The 14,015-nt window shown below is 29.9% G+C and overlaps 1 protein-coding gene across 1 annotated transcript; it reads left to right on the top strand.

The window, feature by feature from the left end:
* The first annotated feature begins 1,041 nt into the window (after nt 1-1,041).
* Nucleotides 1,042-13,534, top strand: LOC129959867 (cholecystokinin receptor-like). Its single transcript, XM_056072762.1, has 5 exons — nt 1,042-1,117; nt 3,623-3,799; nt 7,346-7,591; nt 11,285-11,785; nt 13,497-13,534. Exons 1-5 carry the CDS (start codon nt 1,042-1,044, stop codon nt 13,532-13,534), a joined length of 1,038 nt encoding a protein of 345 aa, XP_055928737.1.
* The last annotated feature ends 481 nt before the right edge of the window (nt 13,535-14,015 follow it).

Genomic DNA, 14,015 nt, shown 5'->3' with positions numbered 1-14,015 from the left:
CAAGAGGAAAAATCTTTATTGATGATAAAATTTTTATTGGGCAGTTTCTAAAACAATAGTGATTAAAATACGAGACAATTCAAAGAAAAAAATGTTTTTTTTTTATAATTATTTTGTTGCTTCAAAAATTGGCTTTCAAAAGACACCGGAAAATAATTGATAAACTTTGATAGTTCTATGAATATGTTTATCGTTTTAATGGTGTGATTTTCTTCAAGAAAAATTTTGTATAGTGCCACTTACGATTTCCATTAAAAATTTATTTTTAAACTATAAGAATAATAATGACTTAAATAATTTGCAACGCCATCTTTCAAAGAATTAAGAGACTCGTTTGAATATTCTCTTGGATGTAGACATTTCTCTTAATGTCCTTTGTAAATTGAATTTATTTTCTACTCTGCAGTAATTTTATTGCTTGTAACTTTGCGTAATTAGTGGGTCAAAGAAATCTGTAACTGATTTTCTGTGTGTATTTAAATATTGATATTTAATATTACAGAAGTGCAATAAAGCTAAAAGATGAACAAGAGAGAGTGGGACGAAGAAAAATTTATTTTTTGAGTACCGATTTCTAACAGATCTCAAAAATTGCGTATTTCTATGCATTTAAGCTTAATTTTTTTTTTAAATTATCCGAAAAACAAAAGGGCTTAAAATTGTGGAGGCGGGGGGGGGGACGAAACACGGAAAGAATTTGCGCTAAAATCATACAGATTATGATTTTGGGTTCTAATAAGGCTATCTTAATTGTTGAATATTAATGGAACAACGTCGTTTTTTTATGATTTTGAAGGCACTTACATTTTAAAAATGCATTTATTGCTACTGATTTTATTTATATTTAGTCATCATTTTAAGAATTACTTGTATTTTAATTTATTTGGTAAAATCCGTAATGTTTCTTTATTTCTAGGTGTATCAGTCTCCGTGGGAGTTTGGACTCTGGTTTCCATATCCTTAGAGCGTTATTTCGCGATCTGTAGACCATTGCATTCACGTCAATGGCAGACAATTTCTCACGCTTACAAAGTTATCCTGATGGTCTGGGTGGGCTCCCTGTTGACTATGATACCAACTCTTGTGTTAAGTCAGCTCATTCCGATGAAAACCCCTGGTAAGTCTAATCTGCTTTTCTTTTTAGATATTTTGTTAACTACTTTGTTGTCTTCCAAGACTTAAACTATAACACTCTTTGAAAGGTAAAAAACCATATAAACTGTTATATCGTCAATGTAAAATTAAGAAGAATCCCTATTAATAAAAAATATCAGCCAAATAATCTGTCTCATTCATTTAGTGAATTTCAACTTATATAAGTCAAAATATCTATGAAGGAAAAGGAACATTTAATTTGAAGAATAGATCTCTTAATCCTCCTTTTGGGAGCTAGTTGAAAGTGTGTGCTATTTTAATCCCACATGGAAATGTGTTATTGCAATTGCTCACAGAAGGGCAAATTAACAGAATATCTGAATTTGGATCTGGTTCAAATTTTTACTGAAATCTGCTGTTGATATTGTGCATCGAATTTTCCCCGTCTAATTTGTTACATGTATGAGTTACTGCGTTCACAAACATACAGATATAATTCCAAAAAATGTTTCTCTTTAGTTAGAGGCAGTGAGGCTTGAAGCTTGAAAATTCATCAAAAATTCACTAGTGAATTTTTGATGAATTTTGGCAATTACAGTCTTTTTTTTTTTCATTGTATACTTCAAGTACAAGAAATGAAAGAAAGTTAGAAATTCTTAATTAATTTTTAAAGATATGTAGAATTAAAATCAAATATTAAACAGAAATGAAAATGTAATTTTCTGAAATTTAAAACAGTTTTAAAATAATATTTTGCAATAAATCAGTTTGAAATATTGGCGGGTAAGCATTAAGTTTTTTCCAGTTTCTAATTACGATTTGAGAAATCCTTCAATAATGAGTAACTGCAACTCGAGAGAAAACTACGTCCCAATTTCAAGTTTTGAGGACACATTGCTAGGAGATTTCTTGATGAATCTGATAATTAATCCATGGCCTTTATATTTTACATACAGGGTGTCCCCTCCAAAATTGAAACAAGCTTTTATTTACTTAAATATTGCACCTATGCATATATTTCCAAATTTTTAATTAAATAATGTCAGGAATTCTCTGAAATCACTTTCGTTTCTTTAGAGGATGACAGTGATATGTTAAAAAATTTATACGTCCCCTAGAGTGCAAAAGCGCCATTATTAAAATGTTTCTCATACAATCGCATGCATATACACAAAATTTAACATTTTTATCAACAAAAGTTGCAGATATGTTTAATTTTAAATTTAGAAAATCTAATCACAAATTTAGATATAAACATTTAATTTAGAAATGCAGATTTATTCAAAATAGAAAAATTGTCATGAGTAAATATTTGTCTAGTAGTATATCATCCAATCACCATGACTTCAAAGAAATCTGCTAATCACGCATAATGCTGCCACTTTGATTAGTAAGCAATTGCTACACATACATTATAAAGAAACGTGAGAAGGTGAAGATTCAAGAAATTTCAGAGAAGTGCGAAATGCCGGGAGAGAAAATATAAATATTTTCTCGGAGTTGTGCGCTTTTTAACAGAATGACATATTTCAGTGACAAGGAAAGTCTGGATATGCTGTTGATTTATGCTATATGCTATCGCACTGCCGGTCATGTTCTAGAAGAATACAAATACCGTTTCTCGAACAACCGACATCCTTCTAAGAATGTTTCCAAGACGGTTAGCAATAGCGAAATTATAAAATCATACTCTTCCGGAGGATAAAGAGTTATGTATGAATTCAGAAATCGATATGTTAACTTATTTTTCAAGTTGCCTTCATGCTAGTGTAAGAACAACTTACCTAACTTATGACCGTGTAAAGAATATTTACATGTAATAACTGGCATTTGTATAATATTCATGGAATTCCTAGACTGATACAACACTTGAATTTACAATTACGCCGTCGATGTCTAGAATTTCATAATTGGGCTTATCTTAGATAAAATCAAATATTAATTTCCTAAAAAATAACCAATGTTTTTCGAAATAGAAACATTTATCTTCTAAGTCATCACTTTTGGAACGGTAAAAAATCATTCCCGGTATTCTTCACATAAGAGGTTCATCATCAGGAGCAATTTTTTGTAAATATGTGGAATGATATTTTTAGGCAATCTTTGGTTATGCATCAGTATGCTAAATGGTTACCGATACACTGAGTTAGTTTTGATTAGCATTATGTATGGGTGAATTGACTTTGGCATTTCCCACTCCTTCGATATTTGCTGGCGAATTCAAAAAGTCTGTCTTTAAGACACTCGTGAGAAACCCGATCATAAGAGTAGTGTTGTTAAAATAATTTAACTTTGTATTGGTTTCGGAGGTATTTATTACGAACAAGTTGGTTAATTTACACGCATCAGAAACACAATTATAATCATCTAGATATTCAAGAGAGTCTATTGTGTATTATCCTTAAGTGGCATCCTTCATTCTTTCTAGCTAGATTATGAATTAAGTTTAAGTATTAAGTTTTTCCATGAATTTTTTGGTATTTGAGGAATTTTTCATTTCTTTTTTTAAACAAATATTTTCTTACAGGCAAATTTAAATGCCGTGAAGTATGGCCAGATGTTGAATCTGAACGAGGCTTCAACATTTACTTGGATGTGGTACTGTTGGTGATACCTCTCCTCATTATGATCATTGTTTACTCATTAATTGCTCGAAAGTTGTGCACTGGTTCCAAACTTAACTTTTCCAAAGGAAGAAGATCTGGTAAGTGTTGCAGTTTTGAAACAATAAAAAATAATAAAAGTGCAGTACATTAAAATGCAAAATCGTTCTTTTGACAGATAAAAGAACTGGTATTTAACTACATGTTTTTCACTTTTAAGAATTTTGTTTTCGACAATATAAGCTACTTCTATTGCTAAAAAAGGAATCAATTTTTAAAATGTATTAAGTTAGTTTAGTTCATTTAGTTTAATTTAATTAGGTTCAAAGCTATTATTTTTACTTTATCAGGCTTTTATCTTCAATATTTGCTTAAGATCGTTGCTTATATTAATTTTTCTTTTAAATAAAATTTATGTAAGTAATATGCAAATTATCCTTGTTATTAATGTTTTTCCTCAATGTCTCATAAAAATATGTTATTAAATGCTTGAGTTGGTGTTATTTGTCTGGAAAAATTACGGATCTTAGAAAAGACCATATACTTTTCTCTTATAAAAGATGACATTCAAAGAAGGAAAACAACGATATAAATCTGAAAGAATTCTTTTTAATGCAGGTTATTCTATTTTAACAATGAATTCACCTACATCCTTCACAAACACAATTTGTCATCTTTTGAATATTTTTGATACATACATTTCTCTGATGCTGAATGCTTTACCTAAGATCATTCATTAAATAATACATATAATAAATCTATGTTACATCATTAGATAGGAATCATCTTAAATCGAAGTCATTTATTCATTTTCTTTTCAAATGGTAGCTGATGAATTGAACTAAAATTAATATTGAATGCTTAGATAAACCAAATGTTTTGATTCAGTAAACGACAACTGGGAGTGGAACTAGTAATTTAAGAACTGTAGTCAGATAGCGAGTATTACTTTTTCTAAATCAATCTCGCTATAGCAGTATTCGCAACTGATTTCATATCAAATTGGAATGAGACAGTTAAATTTCTCCATTGATAACATTTTAACTCTCAAATGTCAAGATAATTTGTTCTCTATTCCAATGCAACATTTGTAAAAAGTCCTAAATGCTTCTGAAACTAAGCGAATCACTATCTTCACACAACATTATTGTGATCATTAATCGGCATTGCAATAATATAAAATATACTTACTAGTCCTGGAATGGAATCCTACATGGAAACTGCATATTATTGTTAAAAATAAGCCATTTTCAAACCAGCACAAATCACGGGATCTAACATCCGCAGGATTAAATTTTAGAAAATGTTTTGCTAGAATAGGTTATTGCTTTAGGTTGAAAGGAAATAACTGCTCCCTTTGAAAACTTAATTACATTTTTAAATACTTCTACCGAAGAAATATACAATCAAAAGTTTGGTATTTAAAAAAAGAGCTTAGATATATTTCCGAATTTGCTGCCTTTGAAGATTCCATTTATGCACAACTCATTTACATTCATGGGTATAAAATAATTTATATAATTACAGAAATGAAATTATTAGGTTTTTACCTGTAGTGAAATTTTTATCATTTTGATACATACTGATGATTGCATAAATCCTTATTAAATATAAAATGCAAATTATTTTTCATATTTATGTCAAAAAAAAAATAAAATATCTCTGAAAATTTCTCCTCCATTGAAAAGATGCCCAGTTTTTGTGTTCGCTACCCTATATTCCTTGATGTCCTCTGTGTTCCGGATGCCGGGTAAATAGGCCAGTTTTATGCAGTCTGGTCACGGTATGCCGGAAACCTGTCTTCCAGTTTCGGTACGCATATGCTGAAAAATGTTGCCTCTCGTTTGATTTCGGTCTCTTTTCATCCGCGCAGAGATATATTGGTGACTTATTTCCATAGTTTCTCATGGACATCTTCCACCAGCATTTATTACAGCAATATTACAACTGTAATTTGTAACACTTTCTAAACGCGTGAAACATCAATTTTATCAATTCGAAACTCTTCTTCAACTCTTGTCAAACTGTGCGCTTGTACCAGTTTTCTGATAATTTTAACGCTTGTAAAGTTTTCTTGTATCCATTTTAAACATAAGATATAGCTTTCACTTGTAGCGAATGTCTGAAAAAAAGACTTTAACTCTTTTTATTAAAGTGTCCCATAAATAACGCCCAGACTCTGCGCAGCTATATTCCTCGTTGGGAGTATAAAAGAAGCCCAAGAAACTGTACCTGTACGACGCATAGTTTTCTAAAGAAATAGAAAACAAAATATGACGTCACATCTGGTGCAAGGAAAAACCACTTAGGCATACTCCCTAGCAGTCCTAGCAGTTCTACTACATTTCCATTACATTGGCAGTAGATCAAATGCCTATCACAATAATGATGAACGGAATACATGAACATTTTGAATATCATCGTCAGGAAAGACTTTCAAATAGTGCTGTTGATGTGTCTGTCCACCATAATGTTTTTCCCTTGTTCCGGATGTGACATCGTACTTTATTTCTCGTATTTTTTTTTTCGAAAATTATATATCGTACAGGTACGGTTCCTTCGGCATTTTTAGGTAGCCCAATCTGGCTGTGCTTAGTTTGGGCGTCATTTGAGCAGTTTATTTTGAAAGTGGAGCAAGTCCATTTTTGAAAAAAATGGAGATAATGGTAATTGTAGATAGAACCAGTTATAATATTTTTATGCGTAAAAAATGTATAGAAAAAAATTAGATTCTAATATTTTTGAGATGGAAATTTTAGCTCTTAACAGTATTGAAAATATGTTTATTTTGAAAGTGGCGCAAGTCTATCGTAGATAGAACATATTTTTGACCGATTATATTACGGCACAATTCAGCTCCGGTTGCTGTATGGTGAAGCAAATGTGACCGTTTGACATCATGTCTGAATCTAGGATGTTTCTCTACCGTCTTCTGTGTTTCCTCTTCATCTTATTTTTAATTTCTTGGAATAAACAGTGGAATTATGAGACGACAGAAAAAATGCTAGAAGACAGTGTCATTATCCAATCCAATGCCACCTCATTCAAAAGCAATGAATCAGATGAAAGAGTTTCAAGCACTGCACGACACAGAAAATCTGAAACTCGCAAGAAGAACACTCGTATCATCTAATTTTTGTTCATTTTAAAGAGTTAAAAGTTTATTACGAAATAAAAATACTCATTTCAATTCTATCTATCTATCTTTGATATTGAAAATCGGTGGTTGTACAACGTTTCATAAATAATAAAAAGTATATCTTAATTTTGTGTTTCGACAATAATATGTTTACTTCCGAAACCGAGAAATGTTAGTAATATTGGCAACAGTTTTATCAGCTTGCAAGTAAGTTCCAATTCAGTTTCTATTGAATACTAGACAAGTCGACAATTTGTTTCTTTTGCCCGGCCTACAAAAACCCTTAAAAGTCTCATCCTTATTTAAAAAATAAATAACGGATTGTGGTTTTATTTTTAAAAAAAGAAAAAAAATGGCTCAAAACGATTACAATGGAAATTATAACTCTGATGCATCTGAAAGTGAATTTGGTAAGTATCAAAAGAAAATAAAAGTTTTCTGGGTAATAACGCCACTTCAATAAAATCCTCATTTGCAAGTAATTTTATTATTTTTATTTTGTTTGTAGAAATAAGACCCATGGCAATCGGTAATAAAAGAAGACTCTTGGAATCAGGACCTGAAGGCAAAGGCAATTCGGACCAAAATTATTCAAAAAAATTCCAAAAAAGAAGAAGAATAGTTGAACTATTGACTTCGTCATCAGACGAAGATGATACTTCAGGAGAACGTTACGAAAAGAACATAGTTACTTGTATTCAAAAAATAAGAAAAGTCAATCGAAATAGTGGAAAAGAATACTACAGAGAAATAGGTAAAATTATTCCCGAGAAAAAATTCGTGAATAAAGACTGTCAATTCTCAAGAGCATACACAAAACTAATTAGTGTGGAAGAACAGATAAAAATATTTTAATGAATTTTGGAAACTTGTAGATTTCAGTACGCAAAATTTATTTCTACATGGATTTACTCGCAAACTGGGTACGAAAAGAAAGCTCCCGATGAATTTCAAAGGAGTGGCAAAGAATTTTAGTTTTAAATATTATTTGAACACAAATAGTTGAGATATTTTAGTATGTAAAACAAATTTTCTACACACTTTTAATATCTCTAAAGGACGATTGGAAAGCAGAAGTTGTGGGAAAAGATTTACGTGGCCAGACAGAAGGATCTTCCCGGAAAACCAGTGTAAATTTGGTAAATGATGTAAAGCAACACATTCAACGTTTTCCTCAGTTTGAAAGCTATTATACAAGGAATCACAATCCAGGGAGAAAATATTTAAACCCAGAACTAAATGGAAGAAAAATGCATAATTTTCATGTAGATTAATGTACATTAAATCAGAGACCCTATGTAAATGAATGGATTTATAGAAATATTTTTAAAACACAATTCAATTTGTATATCCACCATCCAAGCAAAGGCAACTGAAAAAAATGCGATATGCTTAATACGAAAATTAAAATTTCTTCTATTATTCAAGAGCGACAGAATCTGAGAGAACAACATGAAAATCCCTTGATAAATGCCGAAATGGCAAGGAAATATTTCCATGAAAACAGAAATATGGCTGTAAATAATCCGAAAAATTATTTTGCATTCTCCTTTGATTTACAAAAGGCACTACCTTATCCTAAGCTCACAGTATCAATTGCATATTATAAGCGGAATATATATATATACTGAATCAAGGCTTCCGCAATTATCATAATGATGAAGTTAATATGTATATTTGGGATGAAACTATAGCATCCCGAGGAGCACAAGAAGTAGCATCTTGCTGTTTAAAACACTTACAGACTGTGACAATTACACATTATAGCTTATAGTGACATGTGCACTGGCCAAAATAGAAACAAAAAGTTGGCCTTAATTTGGATGAAAATTGTTCAGTCGAGGGACAATGAAACAAATATCATCGATAACAAATTTCTATTGTCAAGACATTCCTTTCTGCAGAATGATCGTGACTTTGGAGTGGTATAAATGGCAATACGGAAAACCTATTCATTGTATATTCCCCAGGATTTCTATAAAATAATACGAAATTGTCGAAAACATACTAAATTTCTAGTACATGAAATGAAACGCGAAATATTTTTTTCAACCCAACCTCTGGAGAAAGTAGTTTAAAAAAGAAAGAAAAATATAGATGGAGAAACCGTGAATTGATTAAATATATATTCTGGATCAGATTTACAAGGGATTCGCCATACAAAATGTTCTACGAAACTTCGATAGAACCAGATGCTGAATTTAAAATTATTGCTTTGTCACCAAAATGAGGAAGACCAAATAATTTCGGAAATATAGATTTATCTTTTATGTATGAAAAAAGGAGATCTATTACATCTGAAAAATACAAGGACATGATGGATTTATTAACATATATACCTCCCGTTCATCATGAATATTTTAAAATGTTAAATCTTGATTAAAATTCCATTTGATTATACCTACGTATAAACTGAAATGTATAATTTTATTGAAATTCTTAATAAAATGAATTGTTTGTTGTTATGTTATATTTTCTGCTAGAATATTCTTGGTTGTGTTCCCCTTTTTATCAAATGAATAAATATTTATAAAAATTTCAAAAGTATTCTGTTTTTATCATTAAAAAAAAGGCTGATGCAGCTGAAATATTATTTCCCAATTAAAAATTGTTTGAAATAATTCTTTAATTTTGAAAGTGAGGCACGTCAATTTAATAATCGAACTCTTATTGTTTAGTCAGCACTGTAAACACTATTGTATTATAAACTTACATTATCTGGTACCACAAAATACAAAAAGTATGTCTATTAATACTTATCAATATTTTTAAATTTATTGAAACGCAAACCTTTAAATATCTCGCAATAACAAAAAATGGACTTGCCCCATTTTCAAAATAAACGGCTCAATTTTTAAAGAGAGGCTGGTCAATTTAGTTATAATGGAACTTTCATTGTTTTAGTCAGCACTGTAAACACTATTGGATTATAAACTTACATTATCTGGTACCACAAAATACAAAAAGTAAGTCTATTAATACTTATCAATATTTTTAAATTTATTGAAACGCAAACCTTTAAATATCTCGCAATAACAAAAATTGGACTTGCCTCATTTTCAAAATGAACGGCTCAGGGACACCCTATATTATCTCACACTGCGTGTGCTGACATAGTTTTTTGCACCCGCGCATCACATTTAATGCCATGATCCTGACATTTGCAATATCTTTATATAATATTTATGCTGCGTTTTCCTTTCATTGTAATGATCACAGACAGTCCTTTTATTGCATAGCTGTTTGAGGGAAAATTACATATGATAGTCTATATGCACCGATTATATTTTCCTCAGTCTACAATTCAAAAAAACATTTTGAGCAAAAAAAAAAAAAAGAAATGCAATATTTTGTCTATTTGCCATTTTAATGCTAAGCAGAAAACAGATAATCTAATTTTGGTATTTTCAAGTTTCCACTTTACAAATATGAGTTATTAGAATCAATAATTGCATAAATTATTAAAGGACATTTTTAGCTTTTATCATACAGTATAAATAGTTCTTTTAGATTTAAAAGGTTTTTCAAAACTTTCATGTATATATTTCATGAATTATTTTTTTAACTAAAAAGCAATATTTAATATTAATTTGCCCAAACATATCAAGAAGTGGGGATTTTTTTTAATAATTTAAATTAGCTTTACTTTAAAATGCTTGTAAACATAAATAACTGATGTAAATAATAGATAATTAATTTTAGTTAAGAACAAATGAAAGAACGAAGAAACTTTATAGCAGTTCTAATGTGAGGACATAAAGCAAAGCAACATAATTATTCCGAATAGAAAAAGAATTGATCTAATACTGGAGGCAATAATAACGCGTTGAGCTGTGGAATTTCAATCTGATATCGTTACTGATCTTTTTTATGTGAGGAATTCACTTAATAAAATCTATAAAATAAATATTTCATTTTTGCATCGAATGACTGAATAATAATTTTTATTGCATACAATTTTCAAAATATTTTTTTGTCCATCATTAAACTCTCACTGATCAGAAATATATTGCATATAAAGCGTCAAACCACGTATTTTATTTGAAAACTGAGTGGTTGAAAAACTTATACATAATATTAATCAATTTTTTTAATTTCTCTAAAATAGGGAAAATGCTACTTCATAGTTTATCAAACAAAATCAAGAAATTTACGAAAAATAGTTTAGAAGTATTCTAGTATATTTTATACATCACACCCTTTTTTGGGCATATAATTTCTAGAGAAAAATGGTCTGATGAGTGTAAGGAATTTCAGCAACTTTTTTAAAATTAAAAATTGAAAATAGAGTCAAGTTTTAACAAAGAGCACTATGTGGATTTTTATATATATAAAAATGAAACAATTTCGCAACTAGCTTTTCTTTCTGACTTGCAAATCAATGAGTTTCCAATTTTTGATACAAAAGAAGTTCTTTATTAAGTATTCAAAAATCATTACTTTTCAGAGCGCAGTGCATTGAGTAACCCTGAAAGACAATATCTGGATCCACTGAAACCATCAAGCAGTAATGGAATGAGAAGGGATTTCCGTACCAAAATGCCAGGAGCCAGATCTAGAACCATGAAAAGCACGACCCTGCGAGGAACATATGACAAAAACCAAGCCGCTAAAATTCGAGTGGTGCGAATGCTTTTTGTGGTAGTTGTCGAGTTCTTCGTTTGCTGGACTCCACTCTATGTTGTGAATACATGGGCTCTATACGATGCAAAGAGTGTATACACTTCCCTTGGATACGTTGGAATGGCAGCTATATATTTGATGGCATATTTCTCTTCTTGCTGCAACCCTCTTACTTACTGCTTCATGCACAAAAAGTACAGGCAAGGATTCCTGGCAGTGATTGGATGCAAGAAGAATAAAAGATGGCATTTCGGCGGCCAAAGCAGTGAAAGATCTGGCACGATGGTTAGCGTCTTCAGTACTCGCGCTGGATCTGTTAGATCTGGTAAGTATAGCAGCGTAAGGGCTGTTTTTATTCAAGTAGTAATGAGGGGAGCTGTTACGAAGTGCTTCAAATTAAATTACACAAAAGAAAAACATGTCTTTTTTTAATTTCACGAAGAAAAGTTACATGAAATTTCTAGATCAGAAGTTTATCTTGTAGGCTTTGCTTCGCTATGAAGAAAAAAATTGCGTGCGTTAATGCATTGATGATCTTAGCAACTAAAAATACAGGTAATTAATAACAGAAAATAAATATGTCTCATTATTGATATTGAGGTATGTGCAAATTTTGCATTTATTAATATCATTGCCTTAAAGAAGTTTGGGGTTTCCTCATTTTAGGTAAGAGTGTATTTGCTTTATATTTATTATCCACCCTGATAAACCATAATAGTTGCATACTTTATGGTAAGTTGGAAAGTATATATATATATAATAATAATGTTTGCGCCATGTTTTAATATAAAATATGGTAAGTATATATTATTTACTGATATATAAAAATGTATGAATTTTAAATGTAGAAACAAAACCAGATAACATATGTGTGTCTTATTAAATTATTTTTATTTTAAAGGTTTATTTGTTTCATTTAAATAGAGATAAAAACTTTGTTAATAAATTTTAAAAACAATGAAGACATCGCTACTTATGCAAGGAAAAAAATTCTAAAGATAAAAAGGCAAATTCTCTTCATTAATCAAGAAAATAAAATTTTATCTTTTAATTTAATTACATAAGTGCAGTAATATTATGAAGCACTAAAATTAATACAAGTCATTGAACATATTTAGGAGCTTTATAATTCTTGGATTTTGAAGGATTCTATCAGACGCAGTACAGATAATTTAGAGACAAATTTATACTGAAAAAGGCAAAAGTCAGGAGTTACTAATACGCTAAAAATCATTATTGTCATTGAATCAGTATCAAAGTAAAAATTACCTATTGTATTTTAAATTATTCTGTAGCCTATAAATAATAAAAAGGAGAAAAATTAAAATGTCCTTTGAATTTTTATTCTTTTCTTTGATATTTCTTCATTGGACAGAAACTTGAACAATTTTCCATATATTTTTTATTCTTATAGGCAAGAATTACTTGTGAAGATAAATAATTTTCTTACAACATTACCCATTTATACTAAGCCACGAAAACTAAATATTAAATTAATTTACATGAATTATTCTTAAGACCCAGAATATAAAATGTATTCATTTTCTTTAAGCGGCTTTGCTGAACGGAATTAAATCAATTTTCAATTCAAAGTCTTTACCAACCAATACTTTGATTTGCCTGTATTTTTGTATGAATAAAAAGTCTTTCCTAGCGTTTCGCTGTAATTTCACTCGTATCATTTTCTTAAATTGGTAAATTATGTTGCCAACGTAATTATGTTTGAAATTGTTATATTTAAAAAAATTTGTGGGTCGAAAAATAGAAATCGTTAAGTAGTTAAATATACTTCATCCGTAAGATTGTAACATAAGATTTCAGAAGATCATTTAAAATTTAGTAACAATTCAGGTGATTACGAAGTAAGTACTTGATAATAGAATTATTAAATGAACTTTTTTAAACTATAAAAACGGTATTGTAATTATAAAGATGCTTTTTTTCCAAAAGGGAAAAAGAAGATGAAATGCAATTAAAATGATTGTGAAGAAAATTAAATTGTTATGAAATAATGTTTTATTCTTAATATTTTTTAGAAACAGTTGATCGCATCACAGCCACTTCTGCTTGTTGAAACATTTTGAAAATGTGGCATCATGAAGATAAAGAAGGAGTGGAGTTGTAAATGAGTTTACCTGAAAAGAAATTGAAATTGACTATAAATATGACGACATCAAAATCAAGACAAGAAAAAACTTTTTTGAATAATCGTTTACATGCATGATGATCCATTTATGCTGTTCATCAGAAAGTCATGAAATTGAGCTAATTGTTTTTACATTATACTAAACATGAACTTATAATGTATTGCAAGGATTTCCAAACTGTCGATAGCAACCTACTGATAAATTGGAGCAACATTTTGAATTTATATGCATTTTTCTTTTGGCAATTGAAAAAACAAAATTTGGTTTGTGCTAAAAGTCTTCATCAAGCAATATCGTAGCAACACGACAAAAATGAGCGCAATACGCAAACCGGTGAATAGTGTCGAATAAAAAAAGGAAGATGCTAAACAAGTGTCTTTTCAACGTGCAGATGATATATATTAATCC

The sequence above is a fragment of the Argiope bruennichi genome, chromosome X2, assembly GCF_947563725.1.
Source record: "Argiope bruennichi chromosome X2, qqArgBrue1.1, whole genome shotgun sequence".
Classification (NCBI taxonomy): domain Eukaryota; kingdom Metazoa; phylum Arthropoda; class Arachnida; order Araneae; family Araneidae; genus Argiope; species Argiope bruennichi.
Note: the sequence above shows the minus strand (reverse complement) of the source record. Positions and strands in the feature narration are given on the sequence as shown.

What these genes read in the sequence shown, in the direction of transcription:
- LOC129959867 (XM_056072762.1), top strand. Translation starts at nt 1,042, where the DNA reads ATGGTCTGGGTGGGCTCCCTGTTGACTATGATACCAACTCTTGTGTTA. An exon ending in TTCCAAAGGAAGAAGATCTG is followed by an intron (nt 3,800 to 7,345) that starts GTAAGTGTTGCA and finishes TTTTGTTTGTAG; the next exon opens with AAATAAGACCCATGGCAATC. An exon ending in AGAATACTACAGAGAAATAG is followed by an intron (nt 7,592 to 11,284) that starts GTAAAATTATTC and finishes ATTACTTTTCAG; the next exon opens with AGCGCAGTGCATTGAGTAAC.